Source organism: Salmo salar, chromosome ssa10 (genome assembly GCF_905237065.1).
Source record: "Salmo salar chromosome ssa10, Ssal_v3.1, whole genome shotgun sequence".
Classification (NCBI taxonomy): domain Eukaryota; kingdom Metazoa; phylum Chordata; class Actinopteri; order Salmoniformes; family Salmonidae; genus Salmo; species Salmo salar.
The window spans coordinates 26,197,601-26,224,410 of NC_059451.1; the positions used below are offsets into that span (position 1 = coordinate 26,197,601).

At 42.5% G+C, this 26,810-nt stretch overlaps 1 protein-coding gene across 11 annotated transcripts in view; it reads right to left on the reverse strand.

Moving 5' to 3' along the window:
• LOC106613881 (leucine-rich repeat-containing protein 7) overlaps positions 1–26,810 on the reverse strand; it is a 175,856-nt gene that overhangs the window by 30,447 nt on the left and 118,599 nt on the right. For all 11 annotated transcript variants that reach the window (XM_014216586.2, XM_014216596.2, XM_014216587.2 and 8 more), the window contains 6 exons: positions 12,267–12,469; positions 10,373–10,490; positions 10,120–10,198; positions 7,685–7,774; positions 5,183–5,239; positions 3,176–3,239 (listed from right to left, as the gene is read on the reverse strand). In XM_014216586.2, coding sequence (XP_014072061.1) covers positions 3,176–3,239; positions 5,183–5,239; positions 7,685–7,774; positions 10,120–10,198; positions 10,373–10,490; positions 12,267–12,455 — 597 coding nt within the window. In that variant the 5' untranslated portion in view covers positions 12,456–12,469. The remainder of the gene's footprint in view (positions 1–3,175; positions 3,240–5,182; positions 5,240–7,684; positions 7,775–10,119; positions 10,199–10,372; positions 10,491–12,266; positions 12,470–26,810) is intronic.

The following is a 26,810-nucleotide window of genomic DNA, read 5'->3' on the forward strand; positions in this document are numbered from 1 at the left end:
AATTTGTGACAGAAGTTAATAGAATCTCAGCATGGAAGCAGCCAACACCCAACAACAACAAAAACAGGAGGTACACAACCACTTTCTCAAAAATAATAGAAATTCCTACAGTATCATTTGAGACTTTACAACATAGCAATCTAAATCAGACTGATGCAATGCATATTCTATTAACTACTCAAAAAAAGTATAATTTAGAGTAAACTTCAAACCCCCAAAAAACAAATTAAGTTTCCGTCCCACCAAGGGTATAAAGAAGGTCAACTGGCTTTGGGTAATGTATGCGGTGCTAAAAATGTCCCATGTAGTTGCTGTGTCCCCTACCTGCCCTCTACCCTCCCAAAACATCACACACAATCTCCAAATCCCTCACTGAACTCTTGGATTGTTGTGTGTAGTATGACTCATTAATCCATAGCTCACAATCTACAGTAGAGCTGGAGTCAGTACAGTAGCACCACACTATTTTACTTATAAGTTCAGCATTAATGAGAAACAAAGAGAAGGGTTGGCATGGTGGACTGTGTTGGCACCTCTACCATGCCTCCTGTTCTCTCCGGATGGAGATTAAACACTTGGATGGTGCTCAGTGCCATGGAGCTTCCTGTGCAGAGGCATGTCCTCTTGTCTGTCTTTGAAGCTCTGCGATGTCATTTCCTCTCTGCTGATGACATCCACTGCTCTGCTCTACCCCGGCCCTCCAAGCACCGGCATCTGCGTCCCCCCTCCCCCCTCCTCCCTCCTCCCTCTTCCCCTTCTCCAGGCAGGGACTTTAATTAGGAAACTTTCCTCACTCTCTGCCTCTGTGACACACAGGAGTAAGCATCTGCTCGTGGCTCAGCTGGGCCCACATGTGCTGAGGTCATTGTTTGGTTTCGTCACATGACAATGCCTCTGAAGTTGCATTTTTCTGTAGTTTATGTCAGTGGCAGACGTTTTCACATCTGCATCTTCTGCATGTGTTTAGCCTAGAGCAAGAAGGACAATGTTTTCAGTCTCATTCATATCAATGAGCTGCTTGTGCTGAATGCACATAAGGTCTTCTGAATCCTGGTCTTATACATGTAAATGTTTTCAGTTTAGTAAAACCGAGTAGAAGACTGATTGCCACTAAAATAAGGCATGAGCTGAAATCAGATGGAGAGAGCTTTCATAGACCTTCTGGTTCAGCCAACCTGTTAGAAGCTCTGTTGACTCTGAATTACATTCCAGAGCTTAGTTTAATTAAGGGGAAAGGCGTCTGCCTCCACAAAGAAATACCAGTAAACCAGGACGGAATTCTGGGGGAAAAAATCCATGAATTCTCCATGCTGAAAAACACTGATAGAATAATCTAACATTCACCACAGAAACCATCAGCTGAAGAAATGCAATAGGCATGTTGGCACAAGGTATGGGACAGATGAGGAAGAAACAACAGCTTAAGGAATGCGAGAAAATGCATTCTATTTTCCCTGGGCTTCAAAATCAGCAGGCAATAAAGCTAGACTACAAGATTCTATTTGAGGGGAATTGAGATGCAATTGGCAATGTGGCTCACACTATCAGCAAAAAGCAACAGGAGTCCTTGAATGGGGAAGGGATAGGATGAGAGAGGCCATAAGTGGAGGGAGGGAGGGAGGCTTGTATTTAAGTAGGACACACAGATTGTGAGTTCAGACTATAGCACCAGGAAGAGTTGATGGGCGCTCTCTCTCTCTCTGCAGTAACTTGGGGACTTCAGCAAAGCATGCTTATCACAATGCCAAACCATCTGCTCCCTTGGAACGGGCTGTGCAAATTATGCCTTTTCCTCACTTCCCAAGGACAAAGTCCTGGAAATACTAAAGGTACATCAGATGTGACAGAAAGTATAGACGAGGGGTTCCCAAACTTTTTTGGCCTGCGACCCCATTTTGAGATCAAACATTTTTCGTGACTCCACCATGTAAACAAAGTGACGTAATCAACGGCCAATGTTTACTTTTTTTAATTGGGGTTATGACAGTCTATTACAAATCAGTCTGACAGTACTTTTGACAGTATTTCAATCTGAAGGAAGTATGGTTTGAAGTGACTGAAATGCATCAGAAAGGTAACGGGAAGTTCAGAAGACCATCAGGTAACACTTTTGTATGATCTTGATATTATTTTGCCCCCAGTCTGATTTAGTGCCTGGTCTTGTCCACTCTGTTCTAATAAGTCCTTCGTGGCTTGTGGGCATTGTAGGGAAACAGAAGACACATACGTGTTCCTTAGAGTCTAATCTTTCAGTGATGGGGTCATAATATTTTGTAGTTTAAACTGTTCAAAAAATAGAGCCATTTGTAGGAAGAAAACAGAAACCACTCTGTTTAATACATCTAGCGGCTACCGGCTATGAAGCAAGTACATTTTTTAAAATTTCATTTCAGTTTCTCTCGCAACCCCATTTTCAAATAAGGCGGCCCCACATGGGGTTGCGACCCCTCGTTTGGGAAACGCTGGTACAGACCTAAAGAAAAATGCCCTTATGTTTAAAATTCGATGGTTGGAAAACACAGGAGTCATTCTGAGATGGGTTTGTGTGCCTGTTAATCTTGACCTTGAGTGAGGAGGAGGCAGGTGCTGCTGTGTCCATAGTGAGTGTGTTCCAACGCCACGGTGAGACAGAGGGGTCTGTGGAGGCAGCCCAGCCCTCAGTCTAACAGCACATTTAGACATGCACAATTAAGGTATCAGTGGGACCTGTGGCACAGAGCATGTCATGCATGGCATCACCCAGCAGCTCTCCCAGGGGCTCCGGAGTCCCAGCACAGTGTGTGATCATGTTAACCAAGGATGACTTAGAGAAGTTACGCACTTGAAAAGCCTCCCTCCCTCCTTGAGCATTCTGCATCCACACACTTCATACTGCCCCATTTTAGATATCACATGGATTGTTGGTCAATAATCATGCAGCATTTTAAACTAACCTCACAGTACCTCTCTAATGTACCAGCCATTTCCCATGGCACACTTGCACGCATTCACGCACACATGTACACACACACACAGCGGGCGGAGGGAGCAGTGCTGGAGACGTAATGAGGGTGCAGAGCAGAGCGAGGGGAGGCCCGGCTCTGGCTCGTCTTCCAGGTCTGCTGGGTCATGGCTGCCTGTGTGGTGACAGCTGCTGTCCACGTGACTGGCGTCTTCAAAGGGCCTCTTTTCTTACCAGTTCAGTGAATTCATTGCTTCCCAAGTCTAATCGCTCCAGCTGTGACAGTCTGTGTATTGACCTGCAGCAAACAAGAGGGAAGAGCCTCAGATTCTGGCATAGAAACAAAGTCACCATTTAGAAAGGCCAATCACCAGCCAAACTCCCTCCCAAACAGGCCTCCTGCAAGTCTGCCATTGCAGAGAGGACGCCGTGCTAGCCAGATATCCCCACACATTCACATAATATTCACTACAAATATAAATAGCTAAAAACAAAACAATGCAGTTAGTTAATGATTAATATAACATGAAATGGCTTTCTCCATTGCACCATGCAACACCTCAAATTAAAGTCTTTCATCCATGCAGTGTACACAATGTCAGCCGGGGAGAGCAATGTCAGAATGATTTCATCTAAGATGTATTGCACGTCATTACTGGTTGTATTGGCTTGCGATTGCAGAGGATCTTTGTCTTGAGTGGTGAGCGTCCATTAGTAAAATCACTAAAGCGGATACTCTGCCATGTATGTTTTACGTCATGATATACAGCAGCTGGGCCATATAGTTCATTTCAATTATGATGTGAGAACAAACAGATCAGATCCCTCATGGCAGAGTATCTCCCCAACCTTGATTACATATCAAAATCCTATTTGTAATCTATACCCTTCCTCTAGGATACACTTTCCCTCCAATGACTCCACGATAACGTGATACACTCATTAACTGAATGAGGACATTACACTCATCTTCAAGGGGAAACATGTTTGAGTTGGTTTACGCAGATGAATAAACATCCCTTGCTGTGCCACATTAGAGGTGACAGAGGATGAGTGTACTTCATTTGACTCAATCTCTAGTGTGATGGATGAGGGTAGGGTTATTGTTATGGTGGGATAAAAGTTGTTTTCAAATCAGGACACCTGAGTGAGCCAGCATGCATGCACCAACCAATGTGAGCAGTGTGTCTGTCTCTCGGGCACGCAACGCAACACTCTCTACTATGATAAATCATAACATCACTGGCTGCGCTCCACTAGCTACACACACGCTCCAACATGGGGCCTTCTTCACATTTCATTTAGACATCAAATAACAAGACCATAGCACAGCGCCCCTCCTCTGACACATGCTACACATCGCACAGAGAGAGACTGATGGCATTTGCTTTAGAAGCTGCTATTTACCATGCTCTGACTCTGATCTGCCCATTAAGATTCCAACTCAGAATGTTACTCAGGCTATTTGGCCCCCAGCGTGTGCTGCAGGGGGAATGGTAAAACCAAAGCCTGCTGTGTGGACGAGTACCTTGGGCAGGGTTGGATTATTCATAGGGACTGAATAGGCATGCTGGCTGCTAAAACTGTCAGGGTTTCCATTAACAGACACTTTTCATGGCTACTTCAGTGGTTACTTCAGTAGCTCCTCCATAGGAGAGAGGGGACAGACGTGAGGTGGGTAGGCTGTGTGTAGGCTGGATGGAGTGGGATGAAGGCTATCATTTATTTAAAGTGCTGGGGGAAAACATTGAGACGTTGCAATAAAATACTGTATTAACATGTGGATAGATAACACTCAAACAGTTAAACATTGTAGTTCTCTCTACTTGTATGAATCAGTGATATTGGCTGCAAGTTATCCAGGCTGTATCACAACCGGCCGTGATTGGGAGTCCCATAGGGCGGCGCACAATTAGCCCAGCGTCGTCCGGGTTTGGCTGGTGTAGGCTGTCAATGTAAATAAGAATTTGTTCTTCACTGACTTGCCTGATTAAATAAAGGTTAAAAATATATATATATATATATATATATATATATATATATATATATATATATATATATATATATATATTATTATCTATGTACTTTAGTGAAAAGTATGTTGGCAAAGAGTTTAGTTTCAGCCTGGGATGTCTTTTACTGTACCCTTTCCTTTCCATCCCATGATCAAACACGTCTCTGTAGCTAACTCTAGCTCCCCTGGTGAGGTGAGGAGAGGTCTCTGCGTGGTTAGTCACTCACTTTGGCATCGTTTTCAGGTGGTTCTCTCGCAGTTCCAGGATCCGTAACTTGGAAAGTCTGAAAGGTAGAGGATGTCAAAAACACAACAAGACAAACAAAACAAATTATAGGGAGGGTATATTCCTGGAAACTTTTGAAGTTTACCAGAAGATTACCAGAATTTTCATCTTTCAAGGATTTTATGTAATCTGTCACAAGACATCTAGTGGCCCTTTGGGTACTTCAGATTGTCACAGGTGTCTGTAATAATCTCTGGTACTGTGTGTGGCCTTATCACATGTAAAATACATGAAATAATTCAATAAGATTACAAAAATGGAATGACAAAGCTACAAAACATGATCCTAAATAAAAATGATAAACTCAGGGTTTCAGCATGAAATAACCTTTATGCAGTGCATTTGGAAAGTATACAGACCCCTTGATTTACAGCCTTATTCTAAAATGCATTAAATCGTTTTTTTCCCCCTCATCAATCTACATGCAATACCCCATAATGACAAAGCAAAAACATGTTCAATTTTTTTTTGTGCAAATGTATAAAGAATGTACTGAAATATTACATTTACATAAGTATTCAGACCCTTTACTCGGTACTTTGTTGATGCACCTATGTCAGCAATGACAGCCTTGAGTCTTCCTTGGTATGACGCTACAAGCTTGGCACACCTGTATTCTTCTCTGCGAATCCTCTCAAGCTCTGTCAGGTTGGATGGGGAGCATCGCTGCACAGCTATTTTCAGGTCTCTCCAGAGATCAGGTTCAAGTCCGGTCTCTGGCTGGGCCACTCAAGGACAGTGAGACTTGTTCCGAAGTACCCACAGCATGATGCTGCCACCACCATGCTTCACTGTAGGGATGGTGCCAGGTTTTCTCCAGATGTGACGCTTGGCATTCAGGCCAAAGAGTTCAATCTTGGTTTCATCAGAGTAGAGAATCTTGTTTCTCATGGTCTGAGAGCCCTTTAGGTGCCTTTTGGCAAACTCCAAGCAGGCTGTCATGTGCCTTTTTACTGAGGAGTGGCTTCTGCCTGGACACTACCATAAAGGTCTGATTGGTGAAGTGCTACAGAGATGGTTGTCCTTCTGGAAGTTTCTCCCATCTCCACAGAGGAACTCTGGAGCTCTGTCAGAGTGACCATCGGGTTCTTGGTCATCTCCCTAACCAAGGCCCTTCTCCCCCGATTTTTCAGTTTGGCCGGGTGGCCAGCTCTAGGAAGAGGTGGATCCAGACTTCTTCCATTTAAGAATGATGGAGGCCACTGAGTTCTTGGGGACCTTCAATGCTGCAGACATTCTTTGGTACCCTTTCCCAGATCTGTGCCTCGACACAATCTACGGACAATTCCTTCGACCTCATGGCTTGGTTTTTGCTCTGACAAACTGCCAACTGTGGGACCTTATATAGACAGGTGTATGCCTTTCCAAATCATGTCCAATCAATTGAATTTACCACAGGTAGACTCCATCAAGTTGTAAAAAGATCTCAAGGATGATAAATGGAAACAGGATGCACCTCTGCTCAATTTCGAGTCTCATAGCAAAGGGTCTGAATACTTATGTAAATAAGGTATTTCTGTTTTTTTTATTTTTTTATAAATTTGCAAACATTTCTAAAAAACTGTTTGCTTTGTCATTATTGGGCATTGAGTGCAGATTGACGAGGAAAAAAATAATTTTAATCAATTTTAGAATAAAGCTGTAACATAACAAAATGTGGAAAAAGTAATGGGGTCTGAATACATTCCAAATGCACTGTACAAACTTGTATTTATTTTACTATGTCAATATGTATTTGTCAATGTTTTGGTGTCAAACTGGTGGTTGCTTTGAAAAATGTCAATAGTTGGAAGAGTTGCAGAGTTAATTGAAAATAATGCCATTGTTGACTAGATGCTTTTTTCATTAATTATTATATTTTCTCTTGAGCCTTATGCTCTATCTATTAGAAATTCATGGACAATATGGACATAATAAATGCATACTATATATGAATATATCTCATTTTTTTTACCGTTATCCAAGTAGAAATGACCAAATTTATGATAGATTGCCTTAGATTTTCTGTTAATTACCAAAATTACTGAAGATTACAGTAACTTTAGTAAATGAACCCTAGTATTAATAGATGTTAATGATATGCATAGGACTGTAAAGTACTGGATCAGAAAACATGACACCCCAACCTTAAATTCCATTACACTGAGCCCAAGTGCAATACCACTGCTGTTTTGATGAATTGTTACTTTTACTCAATTCATCACCAAACCAGATAGGAGATGCTGCTAAACCCATTGCTTTATTAATGCAAGCCCCAGGCAAGTGCTTTTTACCAGGCGTTGTTGTGTGCAGAGAATAAAGAACAGTCTGTTTACAATGTAAACCCACCTAGGCATATTTGTAACGGAGCGCAGAATAAAAGCTCCAATCCAAACCCTATACATACACAGAGGGCCCAAGGACCCACAGTCGCAGAGCAGTGTACTCCATAAGCTGAACTCACCTGCCAAAGTTGGCGGGGAGGTACTCCAGAAAAGCATCGTTTAAGAAGAGCTGTGTCAGGTTGAGGAGCTGGGTGAAGCCGTCTGGGAGCCTGCAGTGGAGAGATTGAAAATGAGAGAGTGGGAAGGGAAGAGAGAGAAAGAGAACGGTAGAAAGAAAGAGAGCAGGTTCCTGTTAGTTGGTGCCAGGGTACAGGATTTACAGAGGCTAAGGACCTCAGACACATTTAAAGTCAGGCTAAATGTTAGCCCGCCCCATTCCCATGACAGCTCCCCTGAACCAGCTCCTCTCAGCGCTGTCAGAGAAGCTAGCACACTGCAGCACTACAGAATGACACATACTCATACCTTGGTGCCCCAAGGTTCAATATTCGGCCCATGTCACGTCCTGACCAATATAAGTTGTTATTTTCTATGGTAGAGTGGTCAGGGCGTGACAGGGGGTGTTTTTGTGTTTGTTCTATGTTTTCTATTTCTATGTTATAGTTCTAGTTTGTCTATTTCTAGGTTGGGGTTTATTGGGTTGACCTTCAATTGGAGGCAGCTGGTCCTCGTTGCCTCTGATTGGAGGTCATATTTAGTAGGGGTGTTTCTGCATGTTGTTTGTGGGTTATTGTCTTTTGAGTAGTGTGTTGTACTCTCTGTGTCACGGTTTGTTGTCTTGTATTTTCTAGTATTTCAGTGTATTGCATTCAGTTTCACTTTTAATAAATATGTGGAACTACGAAAACTCTGCATCTTGGTCCGCTCCTTCGAACAGCCGTGACAGCCCACTACTGTTTACAACATATATAAATAACATTGGTAATGCTGTAAAAAATATATATAATTGTATGCAGATGAGTGTTGTACTCCATTGCTTCATCGGTTTGCCAAGCCTTTTCACATTTTAAGTCAGATTTTCAAGCACTGCAGAGGTCACTTTTTGATCTAAAGTTAGTGCTAAATGCAAACAAAATACATGTTTTTTTCTAGGTCCCAACAACCCATATTTAAATGAATTTGTAATGCCTAGTTTGAACGGTACAGAAATTGAGCGAGTTCCTTCCTACAAATATGATTGTATCTGGCTTGGTGACAAACTGTCATTTAAAAAATGTCACTGAGCTGGTAAAGAAGTTTACCTTTAATTTTTTTTTTTTTTACAGAAACAAAGCATGTCTGACTTTTGTTAATAGGAAGGAAATTGTCCAGGCCACTTGTATGTTTATTTTAGACTATGCGGACATTATCTATACGCATGCAGCAGCAGCTAAACTTAAACCACTAGATGCTGTTTTCCATTGTGCCCTTAGGTTTATTACTGGTGATGGTTGTTCAACTCACCATTGTGTTTTTGTATCAAAAAATGGGTTGGGCCTCTGTATGTAAGGAGAGAGCAGCATTTTCTTGTTTATCTACAAAGCACTCATGTAGAAACATCCTATGTATCTATCATCATTAATTAAATGTAGACTTATAAAATGGCCAAACCCAGTCTCAGGCTTGGATAACACCGGAGGCCCCTTCAGTCTCTACAGAGCTGATTTTTGTTTTTTTTGCACCATTTATGTGAGATCTCTGAAATGAGATGTTCTGGTCCCCATTGGTCAGTTCTGAGTACTAATCAGAGACCTTACGTTGATAAATGTGTCTGTTTTTTCTTAATATGTTTGAAACGTTGTATATTGTGTGTTTGATGTATTTATGCAGTGCTCATCTGTAGAAGAGACCCTAGTCTCAGTATAATAAAAAGCCAATCAGTAATACATCCTTACTCTAGTTTACGAGGACCCATTTGTTTGTCAACCTATGATTTCCCACCAACAAATGCAAAATGTATGGCGTAAATATTTTTCAGTGGCAGTGCAACTCCCTTATGGCTTTCCAATGTATTTAATAGCAGGAGTCACGTCATGTCAAGAACTAGCAGAGAGACCTGCATTACCCTCTGTAATGACAGAAAACGACTCAAATCAAATTTATGGTCACATACACATGGTTAGCAGATGTTAATGCGAGTGCAGCGAAATATGCCATATTTAACAAATGGCATATTTACACAATGCAGTATCAATTAAGATAATTAACAGGGCAGGACAGAAATGTCTTAGTTTAACATTGATGGAATTGTTTCTATTCTTCTATTCAAATAATTTCAATTCAGAAAAAAGCCTCAGATACACAAATAGAACAGTCTCCCATGTAGTTATTTGCCTCTTTATGTATCTGTTAGAGTTGCCCTGGGCGATTTTGGAAAATATTAAAAAGATTAACCCATAATTTCTACAGCCATTTTTACTGAAATATTCATGGCTGTTTCTTACTGAGGTAATCTGTTGTTGTTGCTTGGTACAAAGTGACAGACACAGCTGTTGGCGATGATAGTACAGCATTACCATCATCCCTATAGACTACAGCCATTCCACCACAATGATACACTTCTCTCTTCACTTACTTGGCAATGGGATTTACACTTGCCTCCACAACAGATAAGCATTTACAGCATTTAATGTTGTCTGGGAACTCTTGAATACCTAAAGATGGAACGGAATAGAAACATGTTTGTCATTCATAACCAATTAACACTCATGCCTCATCCTTTTGTACATCATGCAAACATTTAGAGTCACAGTATCAGTAGAGAGTAGAGATCTGGAATAGATCAGAGTAGAAACTAGCAGAGATTTCTATGGATCTCACTCACTTACCGTTTTTACTGATGTCTAACTCCCTCAGGTTTACAAGGCTGGCTATGGTGGTTGGCAGGTTTGACAGGTCATTGTCAGGCATGCTCAGCTTCCGGAGAGCCTGACAGTTAAATAGTTGCTTTAGAAAGAGAGAGGCAGAATAGAAGAAACACAAGTTATACTCTTAGCCTGCTGAGTTGAAAGAGTGTAGACTTGGTGAGACTTCATGCATTGAGTTTCAATGAGGCTGGTCTCTAGTGATGCGATGCTGTTAAATGAGTAACGTCTCTTTCAACATTCTAACGGGTTTCCCATTGATCACTGTAAGAGCAGCCACTCTCAGTTGAGTAACCTTGTGGGACAACATTAGTCCTCCACAGCTCTCTCCTCAGAGAGAGGGAGGGAGGGGGAGAGAGAGCGAGAGAGCGAGAGAGAGCGAGAGAGAGAGAGAGAGAGAGAGAGAGAGAGAATGCATAGAGAGAAAGAGAGAGTGAGGTAATAGAGAGAGAAGGTGAAAGGGTGCTATACAGAGTTATAGTGCGCATGTGCATCGCAGCATGCCACTTGATGTTTGAGATAACAGGTTACAAATTACCATCACAGTGTATCATGAATAATGAATAGATCAACTTTTACATTCAAAGCCAGCCAATACACTATCAGCAAGCGCCTTCTCCTATATTTGACTGCAGTCCATTCCTTTCCCCATGAAAAGGAGAGACTAGAAAGGGAGACGTTCTGAGTCTCTGCATCCCAAACGGCACCTTATTCCCTATTTGGCCCATAGGGCTCTGGTTAAAAGTAGTGCACTACAAAGGGAAGAGGGTGCCATTTGAGATGCAGTCAAGAAGACATTACAGTCCAGTGGGGACATTACTATAACATGCCCATTATGAGAGGCCATTACTCTTTAAGAGCAGTAAGAGCCATAGGGGGAGTAGCTACAACAATGAAGACTGGAGAGGAGAGCCAGCATTGTCCAGTCTTGCCCAGGGCATCACTCTGATACATGAGCCACACTTACATAAAGGACCACACACTCTGGCTCTATCAATGCCTGGACTTATGCAACCCTGTGAGGAGCCACACTGGCCCTGAACTCATGTCACAAAGACCCTAACCTAACGCAGCAGGTGTAAAAAAAACACCTGAGCAGGGTCCCCATATCCGGTTGTCATGAGAAAAAGAAGTTGAAGATACCGAAGTCGGTTTCTGCCAACTTAAAGCATCTAATTGGGAGTTTGTTGATGAACACACTGAAATTTCATGAAATGTGGTAATTCCACTGAACCACTCTGAAGGATATCACAGTTAATTTCACTGTAAACATTCAGCCAATACATTGTTGGATTTCATCAATGTTGTATTAAATGACTATGATGTATTCAGCCAGAGGTTTCAATTTAAAACAGACACTATTGTCAAGATTGTAATAGATCTCCGTTGAAAGTCTTAACGAAAGCTACATTCACAGATTGGATTGTTTTCTATTCAATGTGAAGGTCAGACAAGAGTCAGCAAGTCCATTTGTGTTTCACTCTCTGCTTCATAAGCAGCTCATTTACAGACAGGAAGGACATTGCGGCACTGTTTGGTCTGTGGGGGTCTGGTTGGCCTGGCAACTCATTTAGCCAATCAACACTGAGCGCCACATGAAGAGAGAGTGCATCGAGCTGAGATAATGTTTCCATCGATCATTACGTCATGCTTTAGTAATGTGGGGGAAATTCAAGGGAATGACTGGTCTAAACTATTTGGCTTTATAGAGCCTCTTTTCTACAGTTCACCCCTTTCATTTCCCAGCCCCAGCCTCAAACCCAACCCCAGCCCCAGCCTTGTCCCCAGCCTCGTCCCCATCCTCAGTCCCAGCCCCAGGCTCAGCCCTGTCCCCAGCCTCAGCCCCAGCAGAACCCACCTTGGGCAGCTCCTCGATCTGGTTGGCATCCAGGTAGAGCTCCTCCAGTGTGCGCTCGAAGCTGAATATCTCCTTGGGCACCTGCTGCAGGCTGCAGTGGGAGTAGTCCAGCACTGAGATGACCTCCTCCTCACCCCGGAAGCACCGGCACGGCACCAGGCGCCCAATGATCTTCCTCTTAGTCGTCATCTCCAGACACTGCACTGTTGAGGGGGAGAAGAGAGAAGAGGGAAAGAAAGGGAGAGAAGACTGTGTCAATGTAATGCATTTCAATGCCATATTAATGTGTGCTGACGCCAGGCTAGCGTGTCCTGAGTTATCGACAACATAAACTAGCCGAGCGTTCCTCTGACCCACTCCGCTTTAAATAATCTCCCCACTGCTTGGCCCTCGCCTCGCCATCCCCGTGATTAGGTCAGGACAGCATTGCAGAAGATTAAATGTAATTAGCCGCAGCCATGCTGAACCACGCTCGTCAACCAGGCTCTTAATTGTCTCCGACAAAGTTAAGTGCATTTAGCCAACCTGAGTCAAAGCCACTATTCACACTGTTACACAGCACAGCAATACCATCATACCAGTGCCACATCCTAATTATACTGAAGAAAAATATAAACTCAACATGTAAAGTGTTAGTCCCATGTTTCATGAGCTGAAATAAAAGATACCAGAAATGTTCCATACACATAAAAAGCTTATTTCTAAAAAAATTTGGAGCACAAATTTGTTTACATCCCTGTTAATTATAATTTCTCCTTTGCCAAGATAATCCATCCACCTGACAGGTGTGGCATATCAAGAAGCTGATTAAACAGCAGGATCATTACACAGGTGCACCTTGTGCTGGGGACAATAAAAGGCTACTCTAAAATGTGCAGATTTGTCACACAACACAATGCCACAGATGTCTCAGGTTTTGAGGGAGTATGCAATTGGCATGCTGACTGCAGCAATGTCCACTAGAGCTGTTGGCAGAGAATTTAATGTTACTTTCTCTACCATAAGCTGCCTCCAACGTTGTTTTAGAGATTTTGGCAGTAACCCCACTCGCTCAGGACCTCCACATTTGGGGCGGCAGAGCATTGGACTAGTAACCGAAAGGTTGCAAGATCAAATCCCCAAGCTGACAAGGTAAAAATCTGTCGTTCTGCCCCTGAACAAGGCAGTTAACCCACTGTTCCTAGGCCGTCATTGAAAATAAGAATTTGTTCTTAACTGACTTGCCTAGTTAAATAAACATCCGGCTTCTTCAACTGCGGGATTGTCTGAGACCAGACAGCTGATGAAACTGAGGAGTGGCTCCCAAACGCCCCTGCCAGTCATGTGAAATCCATAGAATAGGGCCTAATGAATTTATTTCAATTGACTCCTTATATGAACTGTAACTCAGTAAAATCGTTGAAATTGCTGCATGTTGCATTTATATTTTTGTTCAGTATAGTTTACATCAACTACCAAGGAGAAGTATAGTCATTTCACACAAATAAAAATGTAATATTCTGCTCTGGACAACAACTCCTAAGCACTATTTCTTAGGGCAAAGGAGATTTACTGGGGAAAGTAAATGGTAGATATCAGGGCTCATAAAATGTACTATTAGCATACATTTTCCATCTGTCTTTTTTCACTATCACAAAACTGTACAAATGATGCCACTTATCAATATGTACAAAGTACATTAACAAGGTAGTAGAAGCTGAAATATCTCTGTAAGTGTAAGACCTCTAGTCCAAAGTGGTGTGCCTATCCACACTGTCTTTAATATATTGAATAATAGAAAGGAGACAAACATTGGACTAACAATAAAATGACACTGGTCTGGACGTGATTTATTTGTTGGTGCTCAGTCAGCAATAGAATAGTCTCTCTGCAAAGCCTCTCTGCATATCCCCACTGGTTAACTAACAGTGTAACATATTTATGTGAAGACAAGGAACATGTTTGTGTGAAGACAATTTGCACTAAATAATTAGCTGCTCCGCACTCAAAACTATAGAAGACAATTAGTTTGAATGTGTCCTATTTCCATGTAAGTATGTGGTAAGATCTGAGTTGTATCTGAGTTTATAGAGTCTGCAAGACCATATTCCTTTCTCTTAGGGATTGTATACACAGTTTTTCCCAATGGGCTCAGTAGTGGCGAGGGTCGAGTCATGCTTTCTCCGAAACATGACCCGCCAAGCTTCACTTCTTAACACCCGCTCGCTTAACCCGGAAGCCAGCTGCACCCATGTGTTGGAGGAAACACCATTCAACTGATGACCGAAGTCAGCTAACTGGGGTCGAACCCCAGGCTGTAGCCAAACCCCAGGCTGTAGCACCGCCGCAACACTGTGATGCAGTGCCTTAGACCGCTGCACCACTCAGGAGGCCATAACGAGATATTTTGAACAAAAGTCAATCATTCCCCCAATAAAATAAAAGTTCTAATAATAAAGCAGTGATATAAATGTGATTAGAAATGGGGTAGTTCGAGCCCTGAATGCTGATTGGCTGACAGCTGTGGTGTATTAGACCATATACAACGGGTATGACAAAACTAAAATTTTACTGCTCAAATTACGTTGGTAACCAGTTTATGATAGCAATAAGGCACCTCGGGGGTTGTAATATATTGTGTCGTGCCTAAGAACGGCCATATACCAAACCACCTCGTGCCTTATTACTTAAATCTACCCTTGTGATAATTAAAACGTTCTTCTATTATACTGAACCCATCGTTCAGCCTCTGCTGGGAAATCAATGCCAAATTAACAAGATACTTGTTTATCCTTTTAGTTTTTCCTGTTTTAGTCCTTGTAAATACCACATTAAACACCACTAAAAATACCAAGACATGAAGCTGTGATTGTCCCCTAACCTTGGGCTGCTCTATGCCACTACAACTAGTGTGTGAATTGCACCGTCCCTATACAAATCCATCGTTCACTGTAACGTCACTGTACGTTTTTTGTCTCTGTTTACTTTGAAAGATGCAGTCACATCAGTTCTGGCAGTTAAACAAGGTTATTCATCATGGGCTAAAACCATATGATGAGATTTGGATTCCTACAGACGCAGCAGTAGCAGCTCTGAGAGGCGTGCCGTTGGTTAGTGTACTGTGCTGTGTAGTGTGTACAGTATGTAGAGTTAGATGTAGAGATGTGGGGCCCAGCTAGCGTGGCTGCTGGCGGGGAGGACAGCTGTGCAGGTGGAGAGCAGGGGCAGCTGGGTACTGATCCACAGCCCCCACCAACCAGTAGTGACTCCACAGCGAACAGGCTGGGTCCCACCACTCATCTTTGTTTTTCACCCAAAAACACACACACAACAACAATGGCCATAGCTCAGGCAGAACAACCTTCTTTCCAGAAGCCACATTTTCCATGTATTGGTCTTTGTATCCTATTGTAAAGGAGACAAACAACCCTGTTTTAATCGGAGCACCTTGTAAAGAGCCTCTCTCCAATACTGTAGAGCAGAGCAGAGCAGGGAGATAAATTATATTTCAGCTTGGGAGACATAAAGCCGGTATGGAGCCGGGCTCTCTGGGGGCAGGAGTATATCACACAAGGTCACAGTGAAATCCCTCTATCAAATCCCCACTCCTACTTCCAGGAACACAGCAGCAGCTGCCAGTTCCCTCTCCTCTTCTCCTTAGTCCTCACACACACAGCAGCATCAGGGGTCACACCCACAGAGAGGTGTCAGCAGCCAATCAAAATGCAGGGAAGAGGCTGTCTGAGCAGCAAAAAAATACCCTTAGAAATATCCAGCAGCTTCGTGTGGGTTTCCTAATCAGATCCTTTGAGTGAGATCCCTGCTCTTATGACTGGTTGTATAGCATAGAGCCAGAGGGCCTCTCATAGAAGTATACTTCTGATTATATAGGGCCTCTTCACACAGATCAGACCTGCAGGACTCCAGTGCTAGGCTCAGCTGCCTGTGTGTGAGAATATTCCCAATGGGGCTAGAGAAAGAGAGAGAGAGAGAGAGAGAGAGAGAGAGAGAGAGAGAGAGAGAGAGAGAGAGAGAGAGAGAGAGAGAGAGAGAGAGAGAGAGAGAGAGAGAGAAGTGACAGAGAGTGGTGAAGGAGAAGACAGGCAGCAGAGAGAAAGAAGCAGCATCAGCCAGATAAGATAAGGTCTCCTTTATCTCCACAGTAGTAAAGAAAGCTGACTGACAAAGCCATAGCAAGATTTTACACACTTGATCCACAGCGCATGAAATGTATCTATTTGTTTTAGGCACCATTCATTGTAAGACTGTGGTTATCTTACATAGCAATCCTAAACAATTCAGAAATGTGATAACGAACTGATGCTAAGACTATGTTCTCTCTACAACCAACAATAAACAGTGTTCAAATTCCTGATCAAGATTAGCTGCATTACACAATCAATGAACCCTATAACCCACTGAATCTCATTTTTCTGTAAGATGAATTGCCTCTAGAACAGAAAGATTGCATAAAACTGAATGAGTTCATCAGAAATCTGACATTGTGGGAAATCTATGGACTCAATCAGGGCAGGGCTGGTTGTCAGGGCTGGCTCAAGGAAGCAGGAGAGGTAGAGTCAAGCGCAGGAGACAGTAAATTCTTAAACACACTTTTAATCCGTATGCACAAAAATAAAGAAAGTCCAAACACGGCAGGGCAGGGCGCCAAACAGATACCACGCTCCAAAACCCTTATTAGACGTCCAAAATAGGGACGCAGCCCATAAATACCTCTGCGATGATAAAACACTAACAACCACAGGCAGAGGGGAAAAAAACACACGTTCCTCAAGATTCCACAAACCTGACAAGGAACAATCACGCACAAACACAAACATATCTCGCTAGACTAAATAACCCCCCTACTAATAACTAAACCAAAACAGGTGCGTGCCTAACCTAGACCTAACCAACAGGAAGTGAAACAGAGGATCGATGGCAGCTAGTAGGCCGGCGACGACGACCGCCGAGCGCCGCCCGGGGTCGAGGAGGGGCGCCACCATCCGTCCGTGTCGTGACAATGGTCTCATTTAGGTTGGTCTCATTTACTCTAAGAGCAGGGTGAAGAGGTACCCCAATGCTCAATCAAGTCAAATTGAGTATTGGAGTATACAAAACAAAGGAACATACGCATATGCTATGCCTGTAATGCAAAATGTATCACTTGTTGAATTGTATGCAGTTTATTAAGCTTCTATTTGGAATATCCTTTTGTATACAGTACAATGACTATTATTCTATTCTCTCCAGTCTACCAAGTGTCAGAGAGAAAAGGAAACAGTAAAAGAAAAGCACTTTGGTATGTTGTGTTATCATCAGTGAGTTCTGCTCAGGGTGCTATGGAAACTACATGACGCAGGAGCAGATTCTGCAGAGGTGAGGAGCGAGGACACCGGCTCAGCTCCATCTCTATCTCTCTCTGTCAGCCATTCTATGGGAACAGCTCTTCTGATTAGATTTCATTCGCTGGACGAGTCATTCCAAATGTCTCCAACGTGAGCCCTCACTCTTGAGTATAAAATATATACTATTTTGTTGGCTTATCAAGAGCACTGCTGAGAATATGCACATGAATGGAGATGTTTCCTGTAAAATATGTTTATTTTTGGCTACAGATTTTAATAAACAGCCAGCTCGGTCTTATTTTTGTTTAAGGAAAGTTGTAATTTGTGTCTATATCAGTGACTGACAAAGTGAGTGAGCAAACCCTTCTCTCCCAGGAAATGTGGAACAGCAGAACACTGTACATACTCATTATAAATGCATGCGTACCCAACAGCTGAATTCCTCAGGGTCAGCTAGTAGCCAACTTTACAAATGCAGCTCCTCACAATAGCTCCAATCCGTTACCACGGTAACCATCTTTAAGGGGTCAATGTCTTTTATAGAGAATTGCATTTATTTATCTGACAGTTGATATTACACACGTTCAGGAACCAAGGAGAATAAGCATTGATTAAGATATCCAGAGAATGTTGTGTAATACCCTTGTTAAAACCAAGTACTGAGTTTATTTGTTATAATTAACTTGTATTAGAATTAAAAGGGGATCGAATTGCTCCTGAATTGTAATGTCGTTAATGCATTTCTTTTGAAGAAATATTTATATAATGTACAAGTGAATAGGTTAGTTTTGACCAATAACGTAGCTTGTTAAGCTGAGGCAGAGAAAGAAAAAGAGACGTTGAAAAAAGGATGGAGAGACGATGAAAAAAGGATGGGGAGACATTATCAGTGTTGGTGAAGAAAAACTATAAAAGAAGACGATAAAAGTATAACAAAACCCATATCTACCGAGTTTTGAAGGGAAATACTGATTTGATTTTATAAGAGAGTTATTATTATTTGTTAAGAAAGACTTAGTAGAGACTGAAGCTACCGTTTCATCGTGGAGGTATTTGACAGCCTCGAGGTTAGCCTAGCATCGTGCGAGACCTGGAGAGAATTGCTTGTGGAAGATAAATGAGTTAATGTTTCCATGGGATATCTGTTGCTGCTAAGGAGTACTGTCTGCATTGATAGCTGTGCTTGCTGTGGATCTTGTGAGGACACCTGCACCAAACTGCTATGCTTCGCTGAGGAAATATCAACTAGTAGTGAGTAACCACAATGGTGGGGTGCTTCGGGACTTCATGTGTGTCGTCATCGCCAACGGGTTTAAGCAAGCTTGCAAGTAATTTGGACATGAGTTGTGTGAAAAATCATTGGGGTTTATTCTTTTTCATTTCTTTTGATGTGATATATTGAAAATGTGATAATATACATCTTGAACCTCATGTCTGTTGTATTGGTGGAGTCATTTACTGTTTCAGTTTCATTTAAATGCATGGGAAAGCATATCCTTATATAATAACAAAAATCTATAATCATTCTATCTGAAGTTAACACCCTCGTTGTCATCACCCTAGATAGTTTACAATAGGGATTCTTATTGGAGATGTCCTTCTCACCTAATATACCATGCTGTTCATTCTAAGTAAGGTAATATCGTGACAGTCAAATTCGAGCCTGGTGAGAGGGTTACAGTCACAACGGCACCATATAAACTATCTTCAATGTTTACAGCATATGATTGGTTTACAGAAGAAGGTTAAAAAGTATGTATTTTTCCTCTGTGAACAATATGTTAATAAGGATGGATGCTGCGGTAGTGATTGAGAGCTATGCCTTCCTTGCCTGGCTGTAAATAATGGAAGATTACAGTGAACATGAAGGAAAACGGGCTTAGGGTAAATAAATCAAGCAATCTGTAAAAGGTAATTGTAGCACTGGGGCTTATTCACAGAGCCTGGGCAGAGCCTGGCCCACTGACAAAAAGACACACAGACAGGCAGGCCGACAGACAGAGCCAGGCCGACAGACAGAGCCTGAACCTACACTCGATCCCTCCGATGTCAACAACTACAGACCAGTATCCCTTCTTTCTTTTCTCTCCAAAAACTCTTGAGCGTGCCGTCCTTGGCCAGCTCTCTTGCTATCTCTCTCAGAATGACCTTCTCGATCCAAATCTATCAGGTTTCAAGACTGGTCATTCAACTGAGAAGGCTCTTCTCTGTGTCACGGAGGCTCTCCGCACTGCTAAAGCTAACTCTCTCTCCTCTGCTCTCATCCTTCTAGACCTATCTGCTGCCTTTGATACTGTGATACTGTGAACCATCAGATCCTCCTCTCCACCCTCTCCGAGAATCCGTCTCCGCACCACGTGCTCTCACCACTGGTGTCCCCCAGGGCTCAGCTCTAGGCCCTCTCCTATTCTCGCTATACACCAAGTCACTTGGCTCTGTCATATCCTCACATGGTCTCTCCTATCATTGCTATGCAGACGACACACAATTAATCTTCTCCTTTCCCCCTTCTGATAACCAGGTGGCAAATCGCATCTCTGCATGTCTGGCAGACATATCAGTGTGGATGACGGATCACCACCTCAAGCTGAACCTCGGCAAGACGGAGCTGCTCTTCCTCCCGGGGAACGACTGCCCGTTCCATGATCTCGCCATCACGGTTGACAACTCCATTGTGTCCTCCTCTTAGAGTGCTAAGAGCCTTGGCGTGACCCTGGACAACACCCTGTCGTTCTCCGCTAACATCAAGGCAGTGACCCGATCTTGTAGGTTCATGCTCTACAACATTCGCAGAGTACGACCCTGCCTTACACAGGAAGCGGCGCAGGTCCTAATCCAGGCACTTGTCATCTCCCGTCTGGATTACTGCAACTCGCTGCTGGCGGGGCTCCCTGCCTGTGCCATTAAACCCTTACAACTCATCCAGAATGCCGCAGCCCGTCTGGTGTTCAACCTTCCCAAGTTCTCTCACGTCACCCCGCTCTTCCGCACACTCCACTGGCTTCCAGTTGAAGCTCGCATCTGCTACAAGACCATGGTGCTTGCTTACGGAGCTGTGAGGGGAACGGCACCTCCGTACCTTCAGGCTCTGATCAGTACCTACACCCAAAGAAGGGCACTGCGTTCATCCACCTCTGGCCTGCTCGCCTCCCTACCTCTGCGGAAGCAAAGTTCCCGCTCAGCCCAGTCAAAACTGTTCGCTGCTCTGGCACCCCAATGGTGGAAAAAGCTCCCTCACGACGCCAGGACAGTGGAGTCAATCACCACCTTCCGGAGACACCTGAAACCCCACCTCTTTAAGGAATACCTGGGATAGGATAAAGTAATCCTTCTAACCCCCCCCCAAAAAAATAAATAATAATATATAGATGTACTATTGTAAAGTGATTGTTCCACAAGGTGAATGCACCAATTTGTAAGTCGCTCTGGATAAGATCGTCTGCTAAATGATGTAAATGTAATGTAAATGACAGTGTGGTAGACTAGTGTTACAGCACACTGTGTAGCCTAGTGTAGTAGACTAGTGTTACAACACACTATATAGCCTAGTTTGGTAGACTAGTGTTACAGTTTACTGAAGGGAATGTCGTAGGTACAGTTGAAGTCTGAAGTTAACATACACCTTAATCAACTACATTTAAACTCAGTTTTTCACAATTCCTGACATTTAATCCCAGTAAGAATTCCCTGTCTTAGGTCAGTTAGGATCACCACTTTATTCTAAGAATGTGAAATGTCAGAATAATAGAAGAGAGAATGATTTATTTCAGATTTTATTTCTTTCATCACATTCCTAGTGGGTCAGAAGTTTACATACACTCAATTAGTATTTGTTAGCATTGCCTTTCAATTGTTTAACTTGGGTCAAACGTTTCTGGTAGCCTTCCATAAGCTTCCCACAATAAGTTGGGTGAATTTTGTCACATTCATCCTGACAGAGCTGGTGTAACTGAGTCAGGTTTGTAGGCCTCCTCGCTCGCACACGCTTTTTCAGTTCTGCCTACAAATGTTCTATAGGATTGAGGTCAGGGCTTTGTGATGGCCACTCCAATACCTTGACTTTGTTGTCCTTAAGCCATTTTGCCACAACTTTGGAAGTATGCTTGGGGTAATTGTCCATTTGGAAGACCCATTTGTGACCAAGCTTTAATTTCCTGACTGATGTCCTCATGATGCCATCTATTTTGTGAAGTGCACCAGTCCCTCCTGCAGCAAAGCACCCCCACAACATGATGCTGCCACCCCCGTGCTTCACTTTTGGGATGGTGTTCTTCGGCTTGCAAGCATCCCCCTTTTTCCTCCAAACATAACGATGGTCATTATGGCCAAACAGTTCTATTGTTGTTTCATCAGACCAGAGGACATTTCTCCAAAAAGTACAATCTTAGTCCCTATGTGCAGTTGCAAACCGTAGTCTGGCTTTTTTATGGCGGTTTTGGAGCAGTGGCTTCTTCCTTGCTGAACGGCCTTTCAGGTTATGTTGATATAGGACTCGTTTTACTGTGGATATAGATACTTTTGTACCTGTTTCCTCCAGCCTCTTCACAAAGTCCTTTGCTGTTGTTCTGGAATTGATTTGCACTTTTCGCACCAAAGTACGATCATCTCTAGGTGACAGAACGCGTCTTCTTCCTGAGCGGTATGACGGCTGCGTGGTCCCATGGTGTTTATACTTGCGTACTCTTGTTTGTACAGATGAACGTGGTACCTTCAGGCATTTGGAAATTGCTCCCAAGGATGAACCAGACTTGTGGAGGTCTACAATTTTTTTTCTGCGGTTTTGATTGATTTCTTTTTTCTTCCCCATGATGTCAAGCAAAGTGGCACTGAGTTTGAAGGTAGGCCTTGATATACATCCACAGGTACACCTCCATTTGACTCAAATTATGTCAATTAGCCTATCAGAATCTTCTAAAGCCATGACATCATTTCCTGGAATTTTCCAAGCTGTTTAAAGGCACAGTCAACTTAGTGTATGTAAACTTCTGACCCACTAGAATTGTGATACAGTGAATTATAAGTGAATTAATCTGTCTGTAAACAATTATTAGAAAAATTACTTGTGTCATGCACAAAGTAGATGTCCTATCCGACTTGCCAAAACTATAGTTTGTTAATAAGAAATTTGTGGAGCGGTTGAAAAACGAACCTAAGTGTATGTAAACTTCCGACTTCAACTGTATATCATACAGGTATTAATCAATAACAGGACATTGATTTAATATTTTAGGGCAGTTTAACTTGTTTGACTGCTTGAGGAAGAAGAGAAAACACTAAAATCTCTACTTTTACAACCCATAAGCCCTCTGTCAAAATGTGTTAACAGCGTATACAAGCAAGGTGTGTTGTTTGCCACCTACAATTCAGACATCAGTCAATTGACATGTACTGTCACGATTTTGTAGTGTCTAGCAGCTATGGGAATTTGCAACAGCTGGATGAGCCCAAGTTGAAGTTTGACAACTTTGTGAATGGCTCCTTAGAATGGAAACACAAAGCATAAGTCCCAAAGCAGTCAATGTGTCACGACAGTATGAACACGTATACAAATCTATCAAGAGATACACACAAGAGGGAAGTTAGTACAAATATAGCATGCCTAACTCTCATCCATCTCCCCTACTTCTTCTACTCACTCTCTTCCTGTGCCTGCTTCCCTGTTAGAGGAGCTGCAGTTTATTTAAGTGAGCAGCACATCCCTCTGAAGCAGCATGGTCCTGTTTGAGTGACAAGACTAGTCGTCTACCTCCCTTGGGCTGGATTGAGAACAGGCCTTGTGGAAGTCACAGCCAGGTCAGGAAGAGTATGCCCTCCATGGCTCAGTCACAATGTGCAGCCAGACACACAATACAAACGTCTCCAGCTGGACATCAGCCAACAGTGGATTACAGAAGCTTACAGATAAGACTATAGAGGGCACCCAAAGTCATCAGAAACAGACTTCTTGTTTGTTTTTCTACTTTAAAACCTTTATAATGGGTATGAGTCACACACACAGTATCATGTATGAGGCATACTATTTCCTCAAGAGAATATTAAACTATGTCCGTGCTATTGGAATTTTACAGAATGTCTCAGCTTTAGCTCAGCGGGCTTAGACAGTCTTGTGGCGGGCAAAAGACCTGAATTCAAACCCCAGTCAGTTACACTAGTAAACCGTTTGTCAGAAAGAAACTTCAATAGCCTTGGTGCTCTGGGACTGGTGTTACAACACACTATATAGCCTAGTGTGGTAGATTAGGATTACAACACACTATATAGCCTAGTGTGGTAGATTAGCATTACAACACACTATATAGCCTAGTGTGGTAGACTTGTGTTACAACACACTATATAGCATAGTGTGGTAGACTAGTGTTACAGCACACCATATAGCCTAGTGTAGTAGACTAGTGTTACAACACACTATATAGCCTAGTGTGGTAGACTAGTGTTACAGCACACTATATAGCCTAGTGTAGTAGACTAGTGTTACAACACACTATATAGCCTAGTGTATTAGACTAGCGTTACAGCACACTATATAGCCTAGTGTAGTAGACTAGTGTTACAACACACTATATAGCCTAGTGTATTAGACTAGTGTTACAACACACTATATAGCCTAGTGTGGTAGACTAGTGTTACAACACACTATATAGCCTAGTTTGGTAGACTAGCGTTACAGCACACTATATAGCATAGTGTAGTAGACTAGTGTTACAACACACTATATAGACTAGTGTAGTAGACTAGTGTTACAGCACACTATATAGCCTAGTGTGGTAGACTAGTGTTACAGCACACCTTGTGTGGTAGACTAGTGTTACAACACACCTAGTGTGGTAGACTAGTGTTACAACACACTATATAGCCTAGTGTGGTAGACTAGTGTTACAGCACACTATATAGCCTAGTGTGGTAGACTAGTGTTACAACACACTATATAGCCTAGTGTGGTAAACTAGTGTTACAGCACACCTAGTGTGGTAGACTAGTGTTACAACACACTATATAGCCTAGTGTGGTAGACTAGTGTTACAGCACACTATATAGCCTAGTGTGGTAGACTAGTGTTACAACACACTATATAGCCTAGTGTGGTAGACTAGTGTTAGAACACACTATATAGCCTAGTGTGGTAGACTATTGTTACAACACACATATAGCCTAGTGTGGTAGAATAGTGTTACAACACACTATATAGCCTAGTGTAGTAGACTAGTGTTACAGCACACTATATAGCCTAGTGTGGTAGACTAGTGTTACAGCACACCTAGTGTGGTAGACTAGTGTTACAACACACTATATAGCCTAGTGTGGTAGACTAGTGTTACAACACACTATATAGCATAGTGTGGTAGACTAGCGTTACAACACACTATATAGCCTAGTGTGGTAGACTAGCGTTACAGCACACTATATAGCATAGTGTAGTAGACTAGCGTTACAGCACACTATATAGCATAGTGTAGTAGACTAGTGTTACAACACACTATATAGCCTAGTGTAGTAGACTAGTGTTACAGCACACTATATAGCCTAGTGTGGTAGACTAGTGTTACAGCACACCTTGTGTGGTAGACTAGTGTTACAACACACCTAGTGTGGTAGACTAGTGTTACAACACACTATATAGCCTAGTGTGGTAGACTAGTGTTACAGCACACTATATAGCCTAGTGTGGTAGACTAGTGTTACAACACACTATATAGCCTAGTGTGGTAGACTAGTGTTACAGCACACCTAGTGTGGTAGACTAGTGTTACAACACACTATATAGCCTAGTGTGGTAGACTAGTGTTACAACACACTATATAGCCTAGTGTAGTAGACTAGTGTTACAACACACTATATAGCCTATTGTGGTAGACTAGTGATATAACACACTATATAGCCTAGTGTGGTAGACTAGTGTTACAGCACACTATAGAGCCTAGTGTGGTAGACTAGTGTTACAGCACACCTTGTGTGATAGACTAGTGTTACAACACACCTAGTGTGGTAGACTAGTGTTACAACACACTATATAGCCTAGTGTGGTAGACTAGTGTTACAGCACACTATATAGCCTAGTGTGGTAGACTAGTGTTACAACACACTATATAGCCTAGTGTGGTAGACTAGTGTTACAGCACACTATATAGCCTAGTGTGGTAGACTAGTGTTACAGCACACCTAGTGTGGTAGACTAGTGTTACAACACACTATATAGCCTAGTGTGGTACACTAGTGTTACAACACACTATATAGCCCAGTGTAGTAGACTAGTGTTACAACACACTATATAGCCTAGTGTGGTAGACTAGTGATATAACACACTATATAGCATAGTGTAGTAGACTAGTGTTACAGCACACTATATAGCCTAGTGTGGTAGACTAGTGTTACAGCACACCTTGTGTGGTAGACTAGTGTTACAACATACCTAGTGTGGTAGACTAGTGTTACAACACACTATATAGCCTAGTGTGGTAGACTAGTGTTACAGCACACTATATAGCATAGTGTGGTAGACTAGTGTTACAACACACTATATAGCCTAGTGTGGTAGACTAGTGTTACAGCACACTATATAGCCTAGTGTGGTAGACTAGTGTTACAGCACACCTAGTGTGGTAGACTAGTGTTACAACACACTATATAGCCTAGTGTGGTAGACTAGTGTTACAGCACACCTTGTGTGGTAGACTAGTGTTACAACACACCTAGTGTGGTAGACTAGTGTTACAACACACTATATAGCCTAGTGTGGTAGACTAGTGTTACAGCACACTATATAGCATAGTGTGGTAGACTAGTGTTACAACACACTATATAGCCTAGTGTGGTAGACTAGTGTTACAGCACACTATATAGCCTAGTGTGGTAGACTAGTGTTACAGCACACCTAGTGTGGTAGACTAGTGTTACAGCACACTATATAGCCTAGTGTGGTAGACTAGTGTTACAACACACTATATAGCCTAGTGTAGTAGACTAGTGTTACAACACACTATATAGCCTAGTGTGGTAGACTAGTGATATAACACACTATATAGCATAGTGTGGTAGACTAGCATTACAACACACTATATAGCATAGTGTGGTAGACTAGTGTTACAACACACTATATAGCCTAGTGTGGTAGACTATTGTTACAACACACATATAGCCTAGTGTGGTAGAATAGTGTTACAACACACTATATAGCCTAGTGTAGTAGACTAGTGTTACAGCACACCTAGTATGGTAGACTAGT